General features: G+C 39.0%; 1 protein-coding gene across 3 annotated transcripts in view; it reads left to right on the forward strand.

Moving 5' to 3' along the window:
* Nucleotides 1-22791, forward strand: part of LOC126481650 (peripheral plasma membrane protein CASK) — a 650466-nt gene that overhangs the window by 539688 nt on the left and 87987 nt on the right. For all 3 annotated transcript variants that reach the window (XM_050105580.1, XM_050105572.1, XM_050105588.1), the window contains one exon: nt 5413-5551. In XM_050105580.1, coding sequence (XP_049961537.1) covers nt 5413-5551 — 139 coding nt within the window. The remainder of the gene's footprint in view (nt 1-5412; nt 5552-22791) is intronic.

Raw genomic sequence — 22791 nt, forward strand, 5'->3', positions numbered from 1 at the left:
GAAGCTTTCCTTGATTTCAAAAAAGCTATTCAGGCACACAAAAGAAATCTACATACCGGCAATGACCATAGGCTTTGTAGGTGGTCAAGGAGAAGAACTTCGGATCACTAATTGTCATGAGCAGCCACAACTCATTCATAAACGTATGTGCCTAGGGGCAGTCAACCAGTCTAGAAAGGGCAACTTAGTACTCTGCTACCACTACATGCAACACAGGGGAAGAAGGTACTGTCAAACTACCAAAAAGACCTGGCCTGAATGAGGAACAACATCAGTGAGTATTAGCTATTCTGCAACAATTTTCGGATGCTTCCAAATCTAGAGTTGAGAAAAGACAAGCCAAGTGTCCCATGGTAGAACACTGTATCAACATTGGTTCAACAGATGGATGCTGGACAATCAGGGAGGGAGTGGAGAAGAGGCTGCAAGATGACTTCATTGAAGCTTCAGAGTTCTTGGTCTACCACTGTGATCCCTGTGGAGGAGGAGGATGGCACATGGCATGTGTGCATTGATTACCAGCAGCTAAATAAAATCACAAAAAAGACGTCTACCCATTGCTGTGTATTGATGACACCCTACTCTGTTTGAAAGGCACAAGGTATTTCTTAGCTATGGGCATGAAGGCAGGCTACTGGCAATTTGAGGTTGAAAAGACTGACAGGGAAAAGATTGCCTTCATAACACATGATTGCCTCAGCGAGTGCAAAGTTATATTACTTGGTGTGTGTAACACTCCACCCACCTTAGAATGTGAGACAGAAAACCTTCTTCAATACCTTAAATGGACGACTTGTCTTTGCTGTCTGGATGACATTATTTCTTGAAGACATTGGAAGATTTCTTGAAGACGTTGGAGGAACATCTAAGTCTCTTGACAACCATCCCGAAGTGTGTTCAGGCTACAGGCCGCTGTCTAAATCTGATAGAGGGCTGTCAAAAAAATAAAAACCTCGAGACATCTACGGAATGGCAGTGGAGTCTGTCCCAATCCAGAGAAAATAAGAGCAACCACAGATTTTCCAACTCCTCAGCACACACATAATGTGATAAATTTCCTTCTAATGTACTTGTACTGTTCGTGTTTTATAAGGGACTTCTTTACCAAGACAAGAACTACTGCAAGGAGATGATAAATTGAAATGAGGTGCAAAAAAAGATCTTTCCTTTTAAAGAGGCAATAACATGTTGTCCAACAAGAGAAAAATACCAAGACGGAACTTGACACTAATGTTGTATAGATGAAGTTATAGTATAAACTCAGGACAGAGCTGGAAAGGTGATACATTATGCTTCCAGAGTACTCTCAAAGTCCAAGAGGAACTATTCCACAACAGAGAAAGAGTTCCTTGCAGTTGTTTGGGCCATCAACAAGTTCTGGCTTTATCTGTTTGACAAACTATTCACCGTTGTGATGGATCGCAATACTCTGTGCTGTCTAACTAGAATGAAGGATACATCAGGTTGACTGGGGAGAAGGGTGCTGATGCTTCAGGGGTACAGCATTAAAGCTCTATGCAAAAGTGGATGCAAACACAAGGGTCCCACTGCATTTTGAGAAAGCACAGTTTTCGTTGCACTAAATAACATTGCTGCTGAACACAAGGGTGATCCAGCACTGCCTGAAAACCGTAGAAGCCTAGAAGGAGAAGGAACCAACTGAAGGGGAATTCCAATTAATAAGCAAAACAGTGTATAAGAGTAACTATGACCAGATGGGAAGGAAATAGTTGGTTGTCATACCAGCTTATGTGTGTCCAGTTAGCCTGAAGTATTATCAGGATGCTCTTACATCTTGTCACGTAGGATTTGTGAAGATATCACTGGCAGGTCTCTAATGATAGATTAGACACGATGTGATCCATCGTAAGGGATACCAGTCACAGAAGCAGTTACCTCCAGGGTATCTGGTGTCATTTCCACCTGCAGCAGTGCCATTACACTTAATTGGAATTGACCACTTGTGGAAGTTCTCAGACTCAACAGGTGGGACATGACGGAACAGGTGGGACACGACGGATAGTCTGCTTTAACTGCCTCACTGACTATACTGTCACCAAAGCTGTGTTGACTGCTGAAAATGTGGAAGTTGTAAGATTCCTTGTAGAACACATAATTCTGAAGCACAGAGCACTGTGATCTCCGGCCGTGAAAAAGTTTCCCTGTCAACAATAGTATTTAGGTAATTTTGCATTGAGACATCACCCACAGGATGATAACTGCCACTCACACATTGCTGTCTTCACAGAACACTTAAATAAGATGTTGGAAGATGTGCTCTCGATGTACATTGATGTTGAACAGAGTTTGGGATACAATACAGCCCATCAATATAGTTGCATACAACACAATGAGGCCCATAGGCTTCACATCATTCTGTATGCTCCACAGTCACAAGAATTCCAATTAATAAACAGAACAGTTTATAAGATGAGTTATGATCCGATAGAGTGGAAATAGCTGCTTGTCATCCCAGCTCACCTATGGCCAGGTATCCTGAATTATTTCCTAAATGCTCTTGCATCTGGTCATCTGTTATTTGTGAAGATTTGTGAATGGGTATACTAGCCGTGTTTCAACTGGACCATTCTCAGGATGACTATTTGAAACATCTCATCGCCAGGACCAAAGAAGGAAGACAGCTGGTTTGCATACAGACTATGACCCCCAGCAGAAAGATAGAGTGCTGTCATGCCAAACAGTGGCCATTGAGATGTAGCTCAGCAGAATTGGTGCATTTTTGTGGAAAGTGGGACTATTGGAAAAGTTACTAAAGTGCTGCTTTGGGCTGTATCCTATCCTTCACCATATGCTGGACATCACATATGAAGTAACGTATCATTTGGCACTTGTTAGACATCACATATGAAGTCAAGGATTATGACCCTTCATCGAAAAGACAAAATCACAAAGCTGTAACCTCTATGAAGCCCTGCTATGCTCTCAGGTGCAGATTATAGAGTAGGGCTTTTCATTCAAGAAACTGAAGACTCACTGAACAATTGTGAAGGTTCGAAGGGAGGGGCTACCTTCAATAGTCGGTACAGCGAAGAGGGTGTGACAACATGACCAGAATGTTAGGATCTGCCATTGCTGTCATATGCAGGACCATTGACAAAATCTAGATCCAGGGTACTGTAGTCAGTTTCTGAAGCAGCAGGTCACTGTTCCTCCAGGAGAGGGGGCAGTGCAGTGAACTGTGCTGCAAGCAGTGTGTATTACAGTTAGCTCCACTGGCGGGCATGCTGCTGATTGCCATTTTAAACCCAATCATTTGCAATCAATTGTCATCAGTTCTGGATGGTTCCTGAAATTTTTTAGGTTTCTAATGTTAGTATATTCTGGAATATTCAATATTTGTATAAATAGCTGCACTCTCCTTGCAGGAGCTCTGTTATGGGTGTACATTGGTGTAATAAACATGCTTCTGTACTTCATTGATGACCTTGCTTTTGGATTTAAACCCAATCATTTGCAATCAATTGTCATCAGTTCTGGATGGTTCCTGAAATTTTTTAGGTTTCTAATGTTAGTATATTCTGGAATATTCAACATTTGTATAAATAGCTGCACTCTCCTTGCAGGAGCTCTGTTATGGGTGTACATTGGTGTAATAAACATGCTTCTGTACTTCATTGATGACCTTGCTTTTGGATTTAGAGTCGAGTATGGTTACAACGTGAATTAAATGTAACAGTGGAAACTCCAGGTTGGAATATCAAAATGAAAAGATGACACGATGCATTGAGTTGCTGACAAGTACAATGAATAGTGTGTTACACATTAAAGCTTTATGCCAAAGCCTTCTACAGGGAAGAAAACACACTCACATTCACACAAGCAAGCATACCTGATGCACTCATGACCATCTCCTCTAGCATGTTCATTTATTAAGAATCATATACCTCTATTTATTGACCTCCCATTTTGAAAAACGAATGTGAAGACTCTATAAACAGTTGCTTGCCAGGAAATTTATAGCATTGTCATGTATTGCTTTCTCAAGAACTTTGGATAAGCTTGATAGGGTAAAGATGGACCTGTAGTTGTTAACGTCACTCCTTTCACCTTTTTTGAAGAGAGGAACAACTTCCACTGTCTTAAAAGTTTTGAGGAACTGGCCTTAAAAGCAATGAGCTGTTTATTATATCTGGCATGGAATAAGACACATGATGGCAAATGTGTTGAGAAGGTAATTTGATATGTCATCAGTACCACATGAGTGTGAGTTTGGTTTCTGTTTTATAATATTTAGTTTCTGTTTGATGACATGGTACATTTCACATGGTGTGACTGGATCAAGGAGCAATGTTTCAGGTAATAATTCTTAAATCTGAACAGATAGAGAGCACTGGAGCAGAAATTTGAGAAGACAGTTTGTTGCCAATGTATATGAAATGGTTATTGAACACTTCACTTATTTATTTAGAGTCAGAAATGACGCTGTCTATATCCTCAATGGATCTTATTGAAAAACCCCTGCATTTGTCCCCAGCTGTCTTATTGAAAACATCCACATGGCTTTAGATTTATTCCATGTGTTGACTAAACTGCTGGTTATACAGCATGTTGGCTTCATGAATAACCTTGTTGAGAATTAATGAAATTGGGAGGCACATATAAGGTGACAGAAAGACATAATGCTGGATATAAATCAAAAAGCGACAGACAAAAACTTCAGGGAAAAAAAACAGGAAGACTAGTGTGTTGATGGCAAGTAGATAGTAAGGAGCCTAATATGGCTGAAAAGCTAGTACCCATTTATGAATTTTGTAAATGCTGTGGTTGGGAGAGGAAATCCAAATTATATGTGGTGAAAAAGGTGCAAAAGTACATGTTGTTATATTCCTAGCAGACTCAGCAACAGCACATAGTATTATCTCTATGTAGATAATTTATCTGTGGTCATTGAGTCTTATTGGTAACTTAGTGAATCTCATGTTTGTGCAAAATAATGGTCACAGATAATCTGCCAATCTCTTCCTCCCTTGGTAATACCTGTTTTGCCAGTGGTAGGTAATGTGGGTATATTTTCCTCATTTTGAAAGGGGTGTTAGTCTAATTAAGGTTAAGCCAAAACAACTTAAAAGAGACTTGCTTGTTTGCTAAGTCATCAATGTAGTTTTAACATTCAAAAGCATTTGCAAGACAGCTGGTGTATTTATTGAAGGTACATAATGAAACAACTCTATGTGTAAGAATGGTACCTGGCTGTTAGAACACTTTGTGAAAGACAGTGACTAATAAAATAAAGTGCTGGCCTTTGTAATTATATCAAATTAGCGAGTGGGCTTTTACTAGTTTTAGAAAATCATTATTGTGGTACATGACGGCATTGGACTATATTTTGTTCACATTAATTTTTTATTAGTGCCAACAATGTCATAATATTTGATGTCTGTGTTATTACAGATAATAAGCAAAGATGATCACAATTGGTGGCAAGCAAGGAAAGACAATGCTGCTGGCTCAGCTGGTCTTATTCCTTCACCAGAACTCCAGGAATGGAGAACGGCCTGCATGGCGATGGAAAAGAGTAAACAGGAACAAGGTAAGCTATGCTTATGTTGCCCTTTTTTAAAATATTTGAATGTCTGGAATGTTTTGTGCAGATTAGTGTAGAAGTTGTTCAGCCACCATTTACAAGTTCAATTTTTCAAGAAGTTGATTGTTATTCACCACATCTTTCATATAAATTTAATCTGAATCTTTACACCAATCAGGGGCAGCCTACTTTCATCTAAATGTTCTAAAAGGTGTTTCCTGAACTGAAATGCAGCAAAGCATTAAACCAAGTTGGAGTAAATCTGTGTTGTAGATCTGAGTGACTTGAGTAGAGTATCACAGAGTAAGCCACACAACTGGTAAAATTGACAGCAAATATTTGACGACTGGAAAATGTAGGTGGAAAGTCAACTTAAGAAATTTTTGATTAGGTAGCCAGTTTTTTCCTTAAATTAGATGATTTTGTGTTTTTAATACCAGTGTCATACTGAAAAGTTTCACTGTAAATGTACAAATTGTGTCTCCAAAATCTGGACAAATTTGAATTTCCCACAACATCCTTCTCCCATCATACGTGATCACCACCAATTTGCACTGCCAGTGGTTTCTTGTCAATATTCATGATGTCAAAATTGCCAAGACGTTGAAAAAGAAGTGCAGTATATGATAAAAGAGCTGTGAATATCGAAGGCCTTCTTGCTGGGCAGTCGGCAGGAAATATAATTAACTTATTTCAACACCTGAAATCCACAATTAATGATTTGTTGCAATATTCAGCTTCAAAACAGTCAAATGAAGATTCCAGTGTAATGGTAAGCAAGCTTCACATGGAAGGCTGCATCATAAGGATCTTTTAAGTCATCAAAATACTGCAAGTGCTGATTTGTAGTATCCAAGGCAATCATCGGCAATGATTATTGGTGTGAGGACACCAACAGTCTACATATACGTACTCTGCAAGCCACTGTGAAGGCCATGGAAGAGGGTACTTCTCATTACAGCTTCTACCAGTTCTATCTACTTAAGTGCGAAGGGAAGTGTGATAGGACTGCTGTTATTCTTTACATACTTAAATGATCTGACGGACATGGTGAGCAGCAATTTGCAGCTGTTAGGCAATGATGCTGTCGTGTATGGGAGGGTGTCATCATTGAACGACTGTAGGAGGATACAGGATGACTTAGACAAGGTTTCTAGTTGCTGTGATGCTCTAAATGTAGAAATATATGAGTTAATGCAAATGAGTTGGGAAACTGTGTAATGTTCAAATACAGCATTAGTAGTGTGCTGCTAGACACCGTTAGGCCAATTTAGTATCTAGGAATAACAGTGTGAATGATATGAAATGAAGTGAGCATTTAAGGATTGTAGTAAGGAAGGTGAAAGGTTGAATCAGTATATTGGGAGAATTTTCAGAAAGTGTGGGTTATCTATAAAGCATACTATGTATAGAACACCAGTGCAACCCATTCTGGAGTACTACTCAAGTGTTTGGGATGCCTACCAGGTCAGATTAAAGGAAGGTATGGAACCTGTTCGTAGACGGGCAGCTAGATTTGTTACTGGTAAGATTTGATCAGTGCGAAAGTATTGCGAAGATGCTTTGGGAACTCAAATGGGAATCCCCAGAAGGAAGGCAATGTTCTTTTTGAGGAACACTAGTGAAAAAATTTAGGAAGCAGCATTTTGAAGCTGATTGCAAAATAATTCTACTGCCACCAGTATAGATTTTGCAAAGCAGAGGCACGTAGACAGTTACTTTTCCCTCACTCTGTTCACGTTTGGAACAGGAAAGAAAATGACCACTAATTGTATAAAGTACCCTTCACCATGCACCATACAGTGGGGTGTGGAGGATGTGGATGTAGCTGAATGATTGCTTAAATGTCTCATTGTGTTCTCTAATTATTGTGATCTTTTCTTGTTGTTCTGTATAGTAGCAAAACAATTGTAGATCTCAAACTGTCTTTTGAGGCACAATTTGCATCTATCATCGTGCATCTACCATTGCAGATTTTTTCAGCATCATGGTAACAATCTACCATGACTAAAACAAATCTGTGACCATTTGTGTTGCTCCTTTTGTGTGTGTTCAGTATCCCACAATAGTCTTACGTGGTATGTGTCCCACACACTTGAACAATTTTCAGTGCATAGAACTCCAGGTAGGATGTTCGGTACAAAGTATTCACATTCAAGGTAAGACAAATGCTCTGATCCAAGGTAAGACAAATGCTCTGACCCTTCGAGATCAAAGTGGGCCAGTGACTGCAAATTGTTCATTTAAAAATGATGCTGCAGGGAGAATGATGAGAAGATTGTAACGATAAATGCAAAAACTTTCATTCACACATTGTATTCCATAAATCCAATAATAAAGGAGAGCTTTCAGGTTTGTCTAAGTTCAGTATTATCAGACAGTAGCAACCATTGCTGGCTGTTTTTGTGAAGTATAACAGCAACAAATTATGACTGGCACTAATTTACTCAGACAGATAATTATGGTAATCACTTCTAGATTGCGTGCTTGTAGGGGAAAAACAGCTACTTTTAAAAAGCCTTTCTCCTACACTACATAACAGTTGTTTTCATATAATACCTCAAACAAAGTAATAATGAAGTTTTATACTGATCAGATGTTTATGTAATAGTTAAATAAAGACCTGTTTAATACAAATGTTGGAGGTATGCAAAATTTAAGTGTCTGAGTCTACATATCCTGATAAATTGGGTGTTCTCTGTTTTGAACTCTTGGGACTTCCAGTTCTTTCTTGATGTGTACTAGTAACCTGCTACAGACTTTTGATCTACAGTATAAGACACCATTATGAACATTAGATAGGTACACTTAACCTATAATGAAATCATTTTTACTTTTAATATTGTGATAGGAAGTGTAAATTTTATCCCAAGTTTACTCATGCTGTTAATCTCAAATATGATTAGTATATCTAAAAACAAAGAAGATGTGACTTACCAAATGAACACAAACATACACACAAACTCTTTGCCTTTACAAATGTCTGCTTGTGTCTGTGTATGTGCGGATGGATATGTGTGTGTATGCGAGTGTATACCTGTCCTTTTTTCCCCCTAAGGTAAGTCTTTCCGCTCCCGGGATTGGAATGACTCCTTACCCTCTCCCTTAAAACCCTCATCCTTTCGTCTTTCCCTCTCCTTCCCTCTTTCCTGATGAAGCAACCGTTGGTTGCGAAAGCAGAATTTTGTGTGTATGTTTGTGTTTGTTTGTGTGTCTATCAACCTGCCAGCGCTTTCGTTTGGTAAGTCACATCTTCTTTGTTTTTAGATATATTTTTCCCACGTGGAATGTTTCCTTCTATTATATTCAAATATGATTAGGGAATATATGTATTGGTGTGTAAGGAAAAGAATCCTCAGATTCCTCAAAAGGGTTCTGCAATATGTTCGATTATTCTTTTCACATTATTGTTATTGCTTGCCCCCGTAGAATAAGTAGTTTCTTCACCTTAGATCCAAAGTGCAATAAAATTATGTCATAGGGCAGAACTGAGTGAAAGTGTGCAAGATAAAACCAAACAAAGAAAAAACTGTTGGCTTGTACACAATTCAGAGACATAACTGCTGTCAGCAGAACAAAATTTGCCCCCAGTCTTCTGCTAACTGTTGGTGGTCAATGAGGGTTATGTCATATCCTCACATTTCTTTTTTTAAAAAAGAAGGTGTCACACAATAAATTTACTTGAATGTTATTTTAGGTGTTGTGAGGCATGGATGGAAACAGCGGTTCCCAAGGTGTCATTAAAAATATTGCTTTTTGTAATATATAATACATTGCTAGTAAAAATTTATTTAAGGGAACTGTTACATTTATTGGGTGTTGGTAGCACACCCTGCATATGAGTGGAGCACATGGAACAAATGGTTCTTTTGTTTGGAGTGGGTCCTCAGAAATGGCAGTAACATGTACAGATATTAAGACGTTGGTACAAACACAAGGGAGATATACAAACTCTGATTTTTGTTCTGTTGATTTCTTGCATGTGATGTTAAAAGTGGCTTCCCTGACAGACATGGGGCAACATGTTATGCTTAATACCAGCCAATATCTTCACAGGCCTCAGAGTGATTTACTTCTTGGTCTTCCATTACAGTTACTTGGCTATTGGTTTACATGTGATACACCCATTATTTCAATGTGACTCACAAACAAAATTGTATATCTGACAGATCTTTGAGGGAGGGGGTGATGGAGGGGTGGGGGCAAGAAGACAACAGTTCAGTTTTTGAGCTGAATGAGGTTAACACACCAGTCTTGTGTTCTGAAGGAGTAGGGTTCAAATCCCATACAACTAACTAGATTTAATTTCGCCATGATTTCCCTAAATCACTTCAGGCAAATGCTGGTATGGTTCTGTTATCAAGACTAAGGCCCATTTGCTTCTCCGTTCTGTATAATTTGAGTTTTCACTCAATGTTTCAACATCAGTGGGATACTATAGACCATCCTTCCATTTTCCGCTATATATGAAAAATATGATGTTAACTGTACATGCTGCATGCAGATCTATACTGTTTTACCCTTTATAGTTGGAAATAACTTTGTACAACTCCACGACGGTTCAATTGATTAAGGAAAGTCTGAAAACAAAAATGTGCAGATACACTTCTGTTGTGTCTGTCAGTGAAAGGCATGATGTTGCTTACCAGTCCTCAGTCCTCGTGAAGAATTAACTTCTCAGGTTCCCTTACATGTCTGATTTTGAGAGTTTCATTTTATTGAAATGAGAACCTCATTAATTTACAGGCGATATAGGAACCAGCAATACTTATTTATGGGCAAAAACATAACATCTGAGACATCATAACAGTGCTCTTTATATTATACATATCCAGAACTTCATTACATCCAATTCACTTAGGATGGCTTGGAAGAGATCATCATATATGGAACATGTTGGGCACAGAGGACAAAAAAGCATATCAATTTTTGTTTTCCGTTGTCCACAACTACAGTTTACATCACCTGTATTGGAGTGTCGTTGTTTCTTGTTTGAGTTGGATCATCCCACTCCCGATCACATATTATCCAGTGCCTTCTACACCAGCCAGCTTTTAATGCATCCAATGGCAGATGTTCAGCTGCCTTGATTTATTCATAGAAGGCAGATGTTCTCTTTTCCATAATTCTGTCCCAGCCTTTTCGGGTGGGATGAGAAGTTCTTTAGATAGTTGATGAAAGCTTCTGTGGTACCACACCAATTGCTGAAAAGGGTTATGTCCATGCATCAGATCACTGCTTGTTCAATTCCATCAGAAACCTCTCATTATTGGCAAACACTCCTCTGCATACAGAGATGATGCTATCTGTGCTAGGTTGCAAAATTCAAACCTTTAATCAATCACAGGATTTTTTTTCAGCACTGCCCATACGTATCTAACTTGACATTAATTGTACTAGATTGAGAAATGTATCCAGTACAGACCATCACAATTCTATTACTGGTACCAGATAAATGAAAACATGATTCATTCATTAGGCATTTTATTCCAGTATTGCCTGACTAATAATTAACTGCTGAAACTCACTTTTTGCTACATTTTGTAAATTTTATATTTTTATTTATTTATTTTTTGTATCATTCTGATTTTGATCCTGCAACACAGCATTACAATGGGCATGTACTCTCTCTCTCTCTCTCTCTCCCTCTCTCTCTCCCTCTCTCTCTCTCTCTCTCTCTCTCTCTCTCTCTCTCTCTCTCTGTGTGTGTGTGTGTGTGTGTGTGTGTGTGTGTGTGTGTGTGTGTGTGTGTGTCCCTTAATTTCCTGAAAACATGCCTGTTTGAGTGAGAGATACTGCCTCCCTTTCTTCCATGCAAGGTATCACAACAGCTGCATGAGCTCTGGACAACAGTTTCATACAATGTCACACATCCCTGACAATTTTGTTCATATTCTTTCAAGCAGAAGTGTCATTGTTATTGTTGTTTTAAGTGTACACACAATGTTTCGGTTGGGACTCTTAAAGGCACTATATCAATCAACACATTTCCTTTCACACACTCTCAAGGAATGCTTCATTGAATGTTTTTGACTATACATAAGTATACATTACAGTCTCTCATGGCTTGTTGCTGGATAATTACACACTGCTCATTCACTATCTTACAATAGACAACTGATTTCAGTCATTCACACAATAATAGCACAAAGAGATGGTACTTGACTTCAGTTATCACTCTTCTAAGTTCCACGATACGTGTGAAATTATAACTGACATGCCAGTCAAACTGTCTAGAAATGGATCTAAAACTGTTTCACGAGTTTCTATTGCTTGGGTAGCAGCTTTTATTTCAGCCATTAAATTATAGGATGTTGCAAGGTTCAAAAGAGCCTCTCTGTTTCTACTATTTGTGAGGAAATCAATATTGAAATTGCCACGGGTTACCAACTCTCAATGCATTTTATTTACTTTATTTAGCAATGGCTCCATTTTGCTTAAGAGAAGTTCAAAATTTCCAGATGGCGACTGGTAAAGAGTAACGATATAATTTTTATAGGTGCAATTTCGTAATCCTTTTCGACATTTGTTCTGGTTAAGTCAAGTAGTGTGGTCTGAAAAGGGGGCAACAGTCTGGATGATTGTCTGATCTGGCCTTATATCGTCAAAAAAAACGGCCTTCCTTTGCTGGTAATGTGAAATGCAGAAAGCTATAATTTTTCCCGAGAACATGCAGCTCTACTATATGGTTAAAAGATGATGGCTTCCTGTTTGGTAAAATATTCCGAAGGTAAAATAGTCCACCATTTGGATCTCCAGATGGGGACTGCTCAGAAGTATGTCATCATCAGGAGAAACAAAACTGGCATTCTATGGAATGGAGTATGGAATATTAGATCCCTTAATTGGGCAGGTAGGTTAGAAAAATTAAAAAAGGGAAATGGATAGGTTGAATTGATACACAGTGGGAATTAGTGAAGTTTGTTGGCAGGAGAAACAGGACTTCTGATCAGGTGACTACAGGGTTATAAATACGAAATCAAATAGGGGTAATGCAGGAGTAGGTTTAATAATGAATAAGAAAATAGGAATCCAGGTAAGTTACTATGAACAGCATAGTGAGTGCATTATTATAGCCAAGACAGACCCGAGGCCCACACCTACGATGGTAGTTTACATACAACTAGCTCTGCAGATGGTGAGGAGGTGGAAGAAATGTATGATGAGATAAAAGAAATTATTCAGACAGTTAAAGCAGGTGAAAATTTAATCACAATGGAGGACTGGAATTTGATAGTAGGGAAAGGAAGAGAAGGAAAAATAGTAGGTGAATATGGACTGAGAGAAAAAGAAAGTTGTGTATGTGGGAGAGACCAGGAGATGTCAGAAGGTTTCAGATTGATTATATAAAGGTTAATCAGAGATTTAGCAATCAGATTTTAAGTTGTAAGACTTTCCCAGAGGCAGATGTCGACTCAGACCACAATTTAGTGGTTATGAACTGTAGATTAAAATTGAAAAAAATTCAAAAAAGGTAGGGAATTAAAGAGATTGAACCTGGATAAGTTGAAAGAACCAGAGGTTGTGGAGTACTTCAGAGGAAGCATTATACGATTGTTGACTATAAAATGTGAAGGGAATACAGTAGAAGATGAACGGGTAGCTTTAAGGGATGAAATAGTGAAGGCAGCAGAGGATCAAATAGGTAAAGAGACAAGGCCTAGTAGGAATCCTTGGATAACGCAAGGAACATTGAATTTAATTGATGAAAAGAAAAAAATTTAAAAATGCAGCAGATGAAGCAGGCGAAAAGGAATATAAACATTTAAAAAATGAGATTTACAGGAATTGCAAAATTGCTAAGCAGGAATGGCTAGAGAAAAAATGTAAGGATGTAGAAGCACATTTCTTTAGGGGAAAGACAGATACTGCCTACAAGAAAATTAAAGAGGCCATTGGGAAAAAGAGAAGCAGCTCTATGAATATCAAGAGCTCAGATGGTAAAAAACAACGAAGGGAAAGCTGAAAGCTGAAATATGGAAGAAGTATATAGAGGGTCTATACAAGCAAGATGAACTTGAAAGCAATGTTATAGAAATGAAGTGGGTGTAGATGAAGATGAGATGGGAGATAAGGTATTGTGAGAAAAATTTGACAAAGCTCTGAAAGATCTAAGTTGAAATAAGGCCCCAGGAGTAGATGATAATCTGTCAGAACTATTGATAGCCGTGGAGGCACCAGCGGTGACAGAACTCTTCCATTTCGTGCGCAAGATTTGTGAGACAGGCAAAAGACCATCAAACTTCAAGAAGAATTTAATAAATCCAATTCCAAAGAAAGCAGTTGAAGATGTGAAAATTGCTGAACAACCAGTGTAAGAAGTCATGTATGCAAAAGACTAACATGAATTCTCTACAGAAGAATGGAAAAGCTGGTAGAAGCAGACCGTGGGGTACATCAGTTTGGATTCCGGAGAAATTTAGGAACACACAAGGCAATACTGACTGTATGATTTGTGTTAGAAGATGTGGTTGACAAGGGAGTGAGCCTATTCCTGATGTTATTCAATCCGTATATTAAACAAGCTGTGAAGGAAACCAAATAAATATTTGGAGCAGGAATTAAAGTTCAGGGTGAAAAAAATAAAAACTTTGAGGCTTGCCAGTGACATGGTAATCCTGTCAGAGACAGCAAAGGACTGGAAGAGCAGTTTGATGGAATGGACAGTGGCTTGAGGGGAAGATGCAAGATAAACATCAATAAAAGCAAAACAAGGACAATGGAATCTAGTCACATGAAATAAGATAATGCTAAAGGAATTAGGTTAGGAAACAAGACACTTAAAGCAGTACATGAGTTTTGCTATGTGGGCTGCAAAATAACTTATGATGGCTGAAGTAGAGAAGATATAAAATGTAGACTGGCAATGGCAAGGACAGCATTTCTGAAGAAGAGAAATTTGTTAACATTGAATACAGATTTATGTGTTAGGAAGTCTTTTCTGGAGGTATTTATCTGTAGTATAGCCATGTATGAAAGTGAAATGTGGGCAGTAAATAGTTCAGAAAGCGAATAGGTGCTTTCGAAATGTGGTGCTACAGAAGAATGCTGAAGATGAGATGGATAGATCATGAAACTAATGCGGAGGTACTGAATAAAATTGGGGAGACAAGAAACTTATGGCACAACCTGACCAAAAGAAGGGATTGGTTGATAGGAGACATTCTGCTGCACCTAGGGATCACCAGTATGGTATTGGAGGAAAGCGTGGGTGGTAAAAATTGTAGAGAGAGACCAAGAGATGAATACAGTAAACAGATATACAAAGATGTAGGTTGCAGTAGTTATTTGTAGATGATGAAGCTCACACAAGACAGAGTAGCGTGTAAAGCTGGATCAAACCAGTCTATGGACTGAGGACCACAACAACAACCAATCAAATAGTATAGTGAAGACTAAAAATTGGAAATTAGCTATTTTGTTTGTATTGTAGCCTCAGTCATGTAATGATTATGAAATCAAGTCTCCGTCACATGAGTTATTGTGCCTGTGCACTAACAAAAACATACAGATGTGAGGAGGGAGGAGGTGGAAGTAAACTAGTATTTTTGTTTTGGAAAATCCACAATGGAACAATGAAAAGAGAGCATGTGGTGCTGTTTGGAAGGTGATAGGTAAAACAGAATAGAAGGATAATATTATGAAAAGGGAGTGTGTGGCATGACTTGGAAGGCAACAGGTAAAACACAGAAAATATTGCAATAGACAGTTGGTTTTGATCATGCACACATCATTGATCTGTCCTCCAAGACATAAGCATCATTATTGATGATCACACTGTGTCGTATGCTACATAGTTCTTTAAACTTAGTTTCAATTACTCCTCACAACAGGGAGGAAAATAATTTCTGTCATGAACACTTTGGGTGTATTGAATACAGTGGAATAAAATATCTCCTTTTTATGACAATGTCATTGACCTGTTGCATTCTGAAAACTTTGTTAGAATTGTCAAAAATGGGATTACAGCAAGCTAGTTCAAGAAGATTTTTGCAAAATTTGTGGTGAATTTTACATCAGTGTATTTTGGTATTCCCATCAGAATATTTCACTTGACAAGAATGTCCTGAACTGTGATCAAATCTAGATAAATTTGTAATTCAGACAGACAAAAAGATAAAGAGAAAAGGGGGGGGGGGGGGGGGCAGAGGAGATGCAACAAGATACAGTGATGGTACTCAGATATATTTCTGTACATTACATCTATGCAGTTTGTAAGGGCATAAAGATGCTTTGAGTGTGATATATTTCAGCAGTACGATAAATAGTTGACAGTGTGTGACATATGCTGTGCTATTTTTGCTTCTTCTTCAAGAGTCCTTAAGTGTATGACTTCAGCTGAAGACATACAAAATCCCAATAAGGTCTATTGTTCTCTTACGAGAAGGAATGGGCAATGAAGTCTGCCCTTCACGTGCCAGCATCAGTTTGTTGAAAGTCCAGCTTTACCTGTGGGTATATCAGCTACACCTGATCAGACCATTTGAATATGCCTTCAATATTTGTATTTATTTTTTAATTCTTGAACTCATTCACAAAAATTTAATCTCTCTCATATGACTCCACAACCTGTGTTAGTAATAGTAACCTGAATATGCCTTCAATATTTGTGTATATTCTTTTAATTCTGAACTCATTCACAAAAATTTAATGTCACTCCTATGACTCCATGGCCCGTATTAGTACTTGTAACCATATCTTCAAGATGTCTAATTCTGAACTTTGTGGTTATCTGAATGAAATGATTTTTTTTTTGTCTCTCTAATGTTGTTGTTACATGACAGTAGAAGGAATGCTACCATTAAAAATGTACACAAAATATGTACATCTACATCTGTACTCTGCAAACCACGATGAGCATGGCAGAGGGTACGCCCCATTTTACCAGTTAGTAGGGTTTCTTCCTGTTCAGTTCATGTATGGAGCGTGAGGAGAATGACTGTTTGAAAGCCTCTGTGTATGCAGTAATTATTATAATCTTATCCTCACGATCTGTGTGTGAGTGATATGCAGTGAGTCGTAGAATATTCCTAGAGTAATCATTTAAATCCGGTTCTTGAAGCTTTGGTAATAGATTTTCTCAGGATTGTTTACATCTGTCTTCAAGAGTCTTCCAGTCCATTTCATTCAGTGTCACCCTGACACTCTCCCATGAATTAAATGAACCTGTCTCCATTTGAGATGCCCATGTCTGAATACATTCAATTCACTTGTTAGTCTTATTTGTTACAGGTCTCACACACTTGAGCAATATTCTAGAACTGGTTGCATGAGTCATTTGTAAGCGATCTCCTTTGTAGACTGATTGCACTTCCCCAGTATACTACCAATAAACCGAAGTCTACCATCTGCTTTACCCAAGACTGAACCTATGTGATCAATTTATTTCATATCCCTACAAAATGTTACACCCAAGTATTTGTATGAATTGATCGATTCCAGCAGTGACTCATTGATGTTATAATCGTAGGATACGACATTTTTTCGTTTTGTGAAGTGCATACTTTTACATTTCTGAACATTTAGAGCAAGTTGCCTATCTCTGCACCATGTTGAAATCTTATCAAGGTCTGACTGAATATTTATGCAGCTTCTCTCAGATAGTACTTCATTAGAGATAACTGCACCCTGTGCGAAAAGCCTGATTTTACTATTAATATCGTCTGCAAGGTTATTAACATACAACATGAACAGCAAGGATCCAAACACACTTCCCTGAGACACACCCGAAGTTACTTCTATATCTGACAATGACTCCCCATCCAAGATAACATGCTGTGTCCTCCTTACCAAAAAGTCCTCAATCCAGTCTCAATTTTCACTTGACATCTCATATGATCATACTTCTGGCAGTAAGCGTAGGTGCAGTACTGAGTGGAATGCTTTTTGGAAATCAAGAAACACTGCATCTACCTGTTTGCCTTGATCCAAAACTTTCAGTATATCATGTGATAAAAGTGAGAGTTGGATTTCACATGATGGGCATTGAGAAGGTCATTCTGTTCAAGATACCTCATTATTTTTGAGCTCAGAATATGTTCAAAGATTCTATAACAAATCAATGTCAAGGACATTGGGTGATAGCTTTGTGGATCACTTCTGCTACCCTTCTTGAAGATGGGTGTGACCTGTGCCTTTTCCAAGAACTGGGCGAGGTTTGTTGTTCAAGGGATCTATAATAGATTATAGTTAGAAGAGGGGCTAACACAGCTGCAAATTTGGTATAGGGATTCCATTGGGGCCTGGAGCTTTGTTCACTTTTCATGATTTCAGCTGTTTCTCACTACCCTGACACTAATACTTACTTCATTCCTCTTTTCTGTGGTACAAGGATTAAATTGGGGAAATTCTCTTGGGTTTCTGATTTTTAAAGAACATTTAAAAACAGTGTTAAGCATTTCAGCTTAGTAGTGAAGCTTTCATAATGTTACCCAGATTCTGTAAGCTCACTGTAACAGATCTCTATGCAAGAAACAGTTAGAACTATTACATATGAAACTGGAGAGTAATACTAATTCTGTCCATATTCAGGACAGATTTTGTTTATCAATTACATAGTTTGTTTCAAACAGAGGGTCCCACATTTTTATAGGAGAGAGGGCTGGTTGGTCATGATTGGATATGAGATCATGGCTGAACTGTAGACTTAGCCACACACTGTGCTAAAGCACTAATTTAACAATTTACATAATCAGAAATTTCTACACATGAGGGTCTTCATTACATGGAATACATATACAAATGTTCATCGATACAAAGTCCTTACAGTAGTGTAGAAGAAAAAGGAGTCCCATCATTTTAACAATTTACTGCAACTTTGGATCCAGTCTCACTTAATATCATAGACTCACTTCCCAGTCAGGCACAGGGATACTTTACAAGACTGAAACTGTGCCATCAAACAACCAGCAAAGAAAAAATAACAGCTCCAAACAGTGTTAAATCATTTAAACAGTCATATATATATATATATATATATATAATTATGAGCTAAATGAGTATGTCCATCTGCTTAATAGTGTGTTGGTCCACCACTGAAATACAATACAGCAGTATTTGCATCGTATGGATTCAGCAACTCCTTAGAGGGTTTCTGGAGGTATGTGACACCAGATGTCCATGCACAGGTCATGCAGTTCCCATAATTTATGGGTCAGTGGTTTTTGGGTGTGGATCTTGTGCCCAGTAGCATTGCAGATTTGATCCATCAGGTACAGGTCAAGCGGATTTGGTGGCAAGTACATCAGTGTGACTTCACTATCATGCTCGTCAAACCAGACAAGCACAATTCTAGCTTTGTGACGGAGATAGTTATCATGGCGGAAGATAGCATAACTACAAAGAAAGACATCAAGCATGAAGGGATTGGGTGATCTACAACAATGTTGATGTAGTCCACAGCTATGATGATGATTACTACCATAGATTCTACAGAAGCCCTTCTTCTACATCCATGAAGTGGTGCATGTTTAGAGCAGTTATTTACCTGGATGGCCACGCGTCTGGACACAACTGTTGACCTGTTGTAACAAGAAATGTAATACATCTGTCCAGGTGACATGTTTCCATTGATCCAGAGTCCCATGTTGACCATTCTGCACCTTCTGTAATTGACGTCATTGTATCGCCATGGGAACACACAGCGGCCATCTGCTGCAGAGACCCATGTTTAACAGTGTGCACAGAATGGTGTGCTCTGAAACACTTGTTTCCTGCTTTACAGGGTGGCAAAACTCGAACTTAAGCATTCTGTAAAAATCTTATCATCTGTTTGTGGTTTAACCACACTTCAACTGCTTAACATAGCTGCTTATGACAGTAGGATATGAACAGCCGACCTATTTCATCATTTTGAGATACTTCTTCTCAGCTGCTGGACTGTACCAATTTACCCTGTGTCCGAGTTGCTTATGTCAGTAGATTTCCCCATTTTCAGTCCATATTGTCACTAGAATGATTATCCATTCATCTTTCTTCCACTTACATATTTTTCTTACTGTGTAACATTTCTGCATGCCACCAGGTGACATGCATTGTCACAGTGGGTAGTAATTACAATGTTTTGGCTTGTCACTGTATGTCTTGAAACAAATACTTGTTGAGATATCTCAATGTGGTTACCACTTATTCTCAACTTCCTTCAGCCCACTTGTTAATAGAATCACAAACCCATGTGAATTCACCTGGGTATCCTCGGATTTGGTCACATGTCAGTGAGTGTGAATGGATCAATGGCTTCAAATGTTCAATAACCAGAAGTCTAGGGGATTAAGGTTAGATGAACCAGTCCATTGTTTGTGAAAATATTGTTGTATGAAGTGTAAAAAAATTGGATGGTGCTCTCTTCAGAAAAAACCATATCCATTGTCTTTGTGCAAGAGTTATGTTTTTTAATAGCATGGGTAATTTATCACTCATAAATTGGTATAACCAGCACCAGATCATTTGTCTGATAGTCTATGGCTCTGCAAGCCTTTCAAGTCTTTTGCTCTCACTTCCTTCCCACCCACTGATAGCAAAGTGAGCCTGATGCCTTACCTTACTTCCACAATTGCTCAAGCATCTGCATCAGCTCACTTGTTGTAATTACAGCAGTGATTTATTATCCCAACTCTTTCATAAACAAAATGGAAATAGTGAACAGTGTATCTTTGGTGTCCTGTCTAAGAATCAATTGCAGAACTGTAATTTAGCATGGTGATATCGTGACCTGCGAGCTCGCTTATGGTATAAGTGATAGTGATAAAGTAACTGATGACACAGAAATGACCATGCCAGAGTGTGGTTTGTGCTGTCGCATAATCATGGGAGTGAAAAAACACACATGCGCACAAAAGCACAACTCTCACACATACATAGCCACTTTCATTTCTGGTGCTAAGGTCCGACTGCTACAGCATCTGATCTGAGTAGCAGCCTAGCTAGGACAGATTGTGGGGTTATGGAAGAACGTGTGGTGAGGAGGAGGAGGGATTGCAAGGTAGCAATGGGGGAGGATACTAATGCTGTCTATGGGAATGTGCAGGGATATGATAAGGACAGAATAGGGCTGTTTGGTGCAGCATTGGGAGTCTGTGGAATGGGGGAGGGAGAGGGGAGAGGTGGCAGAGGGAAAAGCAGAGAAGCAGAGAGGGGAAGGAAATATTTACATGCATTGGTGGGATAGAAGGAGAGCTAGAGTGAAATCAGAGAAGGGGATAGATGGGTAGAGGACAGGGACTAGCAAAGGCTAAATCGAGGAAGATTACAATGAATAAAGGATATGTTGCATGAGAGTTGCCACCTGTGTAGTTCAGAAAAGCTGGTGTTGGTGTGAAGATTGCAGATAGCGTGGACTGTGAATAAATTGTTAAAGTGAAGCAAACTGTGTTGGGCAGCATGGACAGCAACTGGGTGGTCTATATGCGTCTTGGCCACATTTTGGCAGTGGCCACTGATGTCAACAGACAGCTTGTTGGTACAACCCATGTAGAATGCAGCACAGTGGTTGCAGCTACATTTGTAAATTTTATGACTGCTGTAACAGATTGCCCTGCCTTTGACAAGAGATGCCAGTGACAGGACAGGAGTAGATGGTAGTGACAGGATGTATGGCACAGGTCTTGCATTAAGGCCTGTTTCAGTGATATGAGCCCTGGGTTAAGGGTATGGGAGTAGGAATGGAGTAGGGACGGACAAGGCTATTATGTAGGTTTGGTGGGCAGCAGAATACAACTGTGGGAGGGGTGGGTAAGATAGTGGGTACAGTAGTGGAGTGATACTTCTTATTTCAGGGCTCGATGAGAAATAGTTGAAACCCTGTCAGAGAATGTGATTCAGTTACTCCAGTCCTGTCCGCCCTGATAGCTGAGTGGTCAGCGTGACAGATTGCCGTCCTGCGGGCCCAGGTTCAATTCCTGACTGGGTCAGGGATTTTCTCTGCTCAGGGACTGGGCGTTGTGCTGTCTTCATCATCATTTCATCCCCATCCAGCTCGCAGGTCGCCCAGTGTGGTGTCGAATGTAATAAGACCTGCACCAAGGCAGCCGGACCTGCCCCGCAAGGTGCCTCCCAGCCAATGACGCCAAATATACGTTTTCAGGTACTAGATTGTAAGACATACCCAGGAGCAGATGTAGACTCAGATCACAATGTGGTGGTGATGAAGAGTGGGCTGAAGTTCAAGAGGTTAGTGAGGAAGAATCAATACACACAGAAGTGGAATACGGAGGTACTAAGGAATGAAGAGATATGCTTGAATGTCTCTAAGGCTGTAGATACAGCAATGGGGAATAACTCAATAGGCTGTACAGTTGAAGAGAATGGACATCACTAAAAAGGGCGATCACAGAAGGTGAAAGGAAAATGTATATACAAAGGAAGTCACTGTGCAGAATCCACGGGTAACAGAAGAAATACTTCAGTTGATCAATGCAAGAAGAAGCTACAAAAATGTTCAGGGAAATTCAGTAAAACCAAAATACAAGTCACTGACGAATGAAATAAATAGGAAGTGCAGGGAAGCTAAGATGAAATGGCTGTATGAAAAATGTGAAGAAATCAAAAAAGAAATGATTGTCGGAAGGACTGTCTCAGTGTATAGGAAAGTCAAAACAATCTTCGGTGACATTAGAAGCAAGGGTGGTAACATGAAGAGAGCAGTGGGAATATCACTGTTACATGCAGAGGAGAGGGTGGATAGGTAGAAAGAGTACATTGAAGATCTGTATGAGGGGAAAGATTTGTCTGGTGTGATAGAAGAAGGAACAGGAGTAGATATAGAAGAGGTAGGGGATCCAGTATTAGAATCAGAATTTAAAAGTGCTTTGGAAGACTCAACATCAAATAAGACAAAAGGGGTGGATAACATTCCATCAGAATTTTTGAAATCATTGGGGGATGTGGCAACAACACGACTCTTCTCATTGGTGTGTAGAATGTATTGTTCTGGTGACACACTGTCTTACTTTCAGAAAAATATCATCCACTCAATTCCGAAGACTGCAAGAGCTAACAAATGTGAAAATTATCACACAGTCAGCTTAACAGCTCATGCATACAAGTTGCTGACAAGAATGATATACAAAGGAATGGAAAAGAAAATTGAGGATGTATTAGATAACAATCAGTTTGGCTTTATGAAAGCTAGAGGCACCAGATAGGCTGTTCTGACATTGTAGTTGATAGTGGAAGCAAAATTAAAGAAAAATCAAGACATGTTCATAGGATTTCTCGACCTGGAACAAATGTTCCACAATGTTATATGG

The sequence above is a fragment of the Schistocerca serialis genome, chromosome 1, assembly GCF_023864345.2.
Source record: "Schistocerca serialis cubense isolate TAMUIC-IGC-003099 chromosome 1, iqSchSeri2.2, whole genome shotgun sequence".
NCBI classification, from domain to species: domain Eukaryota; kingdom Metazoa; phylum Arthropoda; class Insecta; order Orthoptera; family Acrididae; genus Schistocerca; species Schistocerca serialis.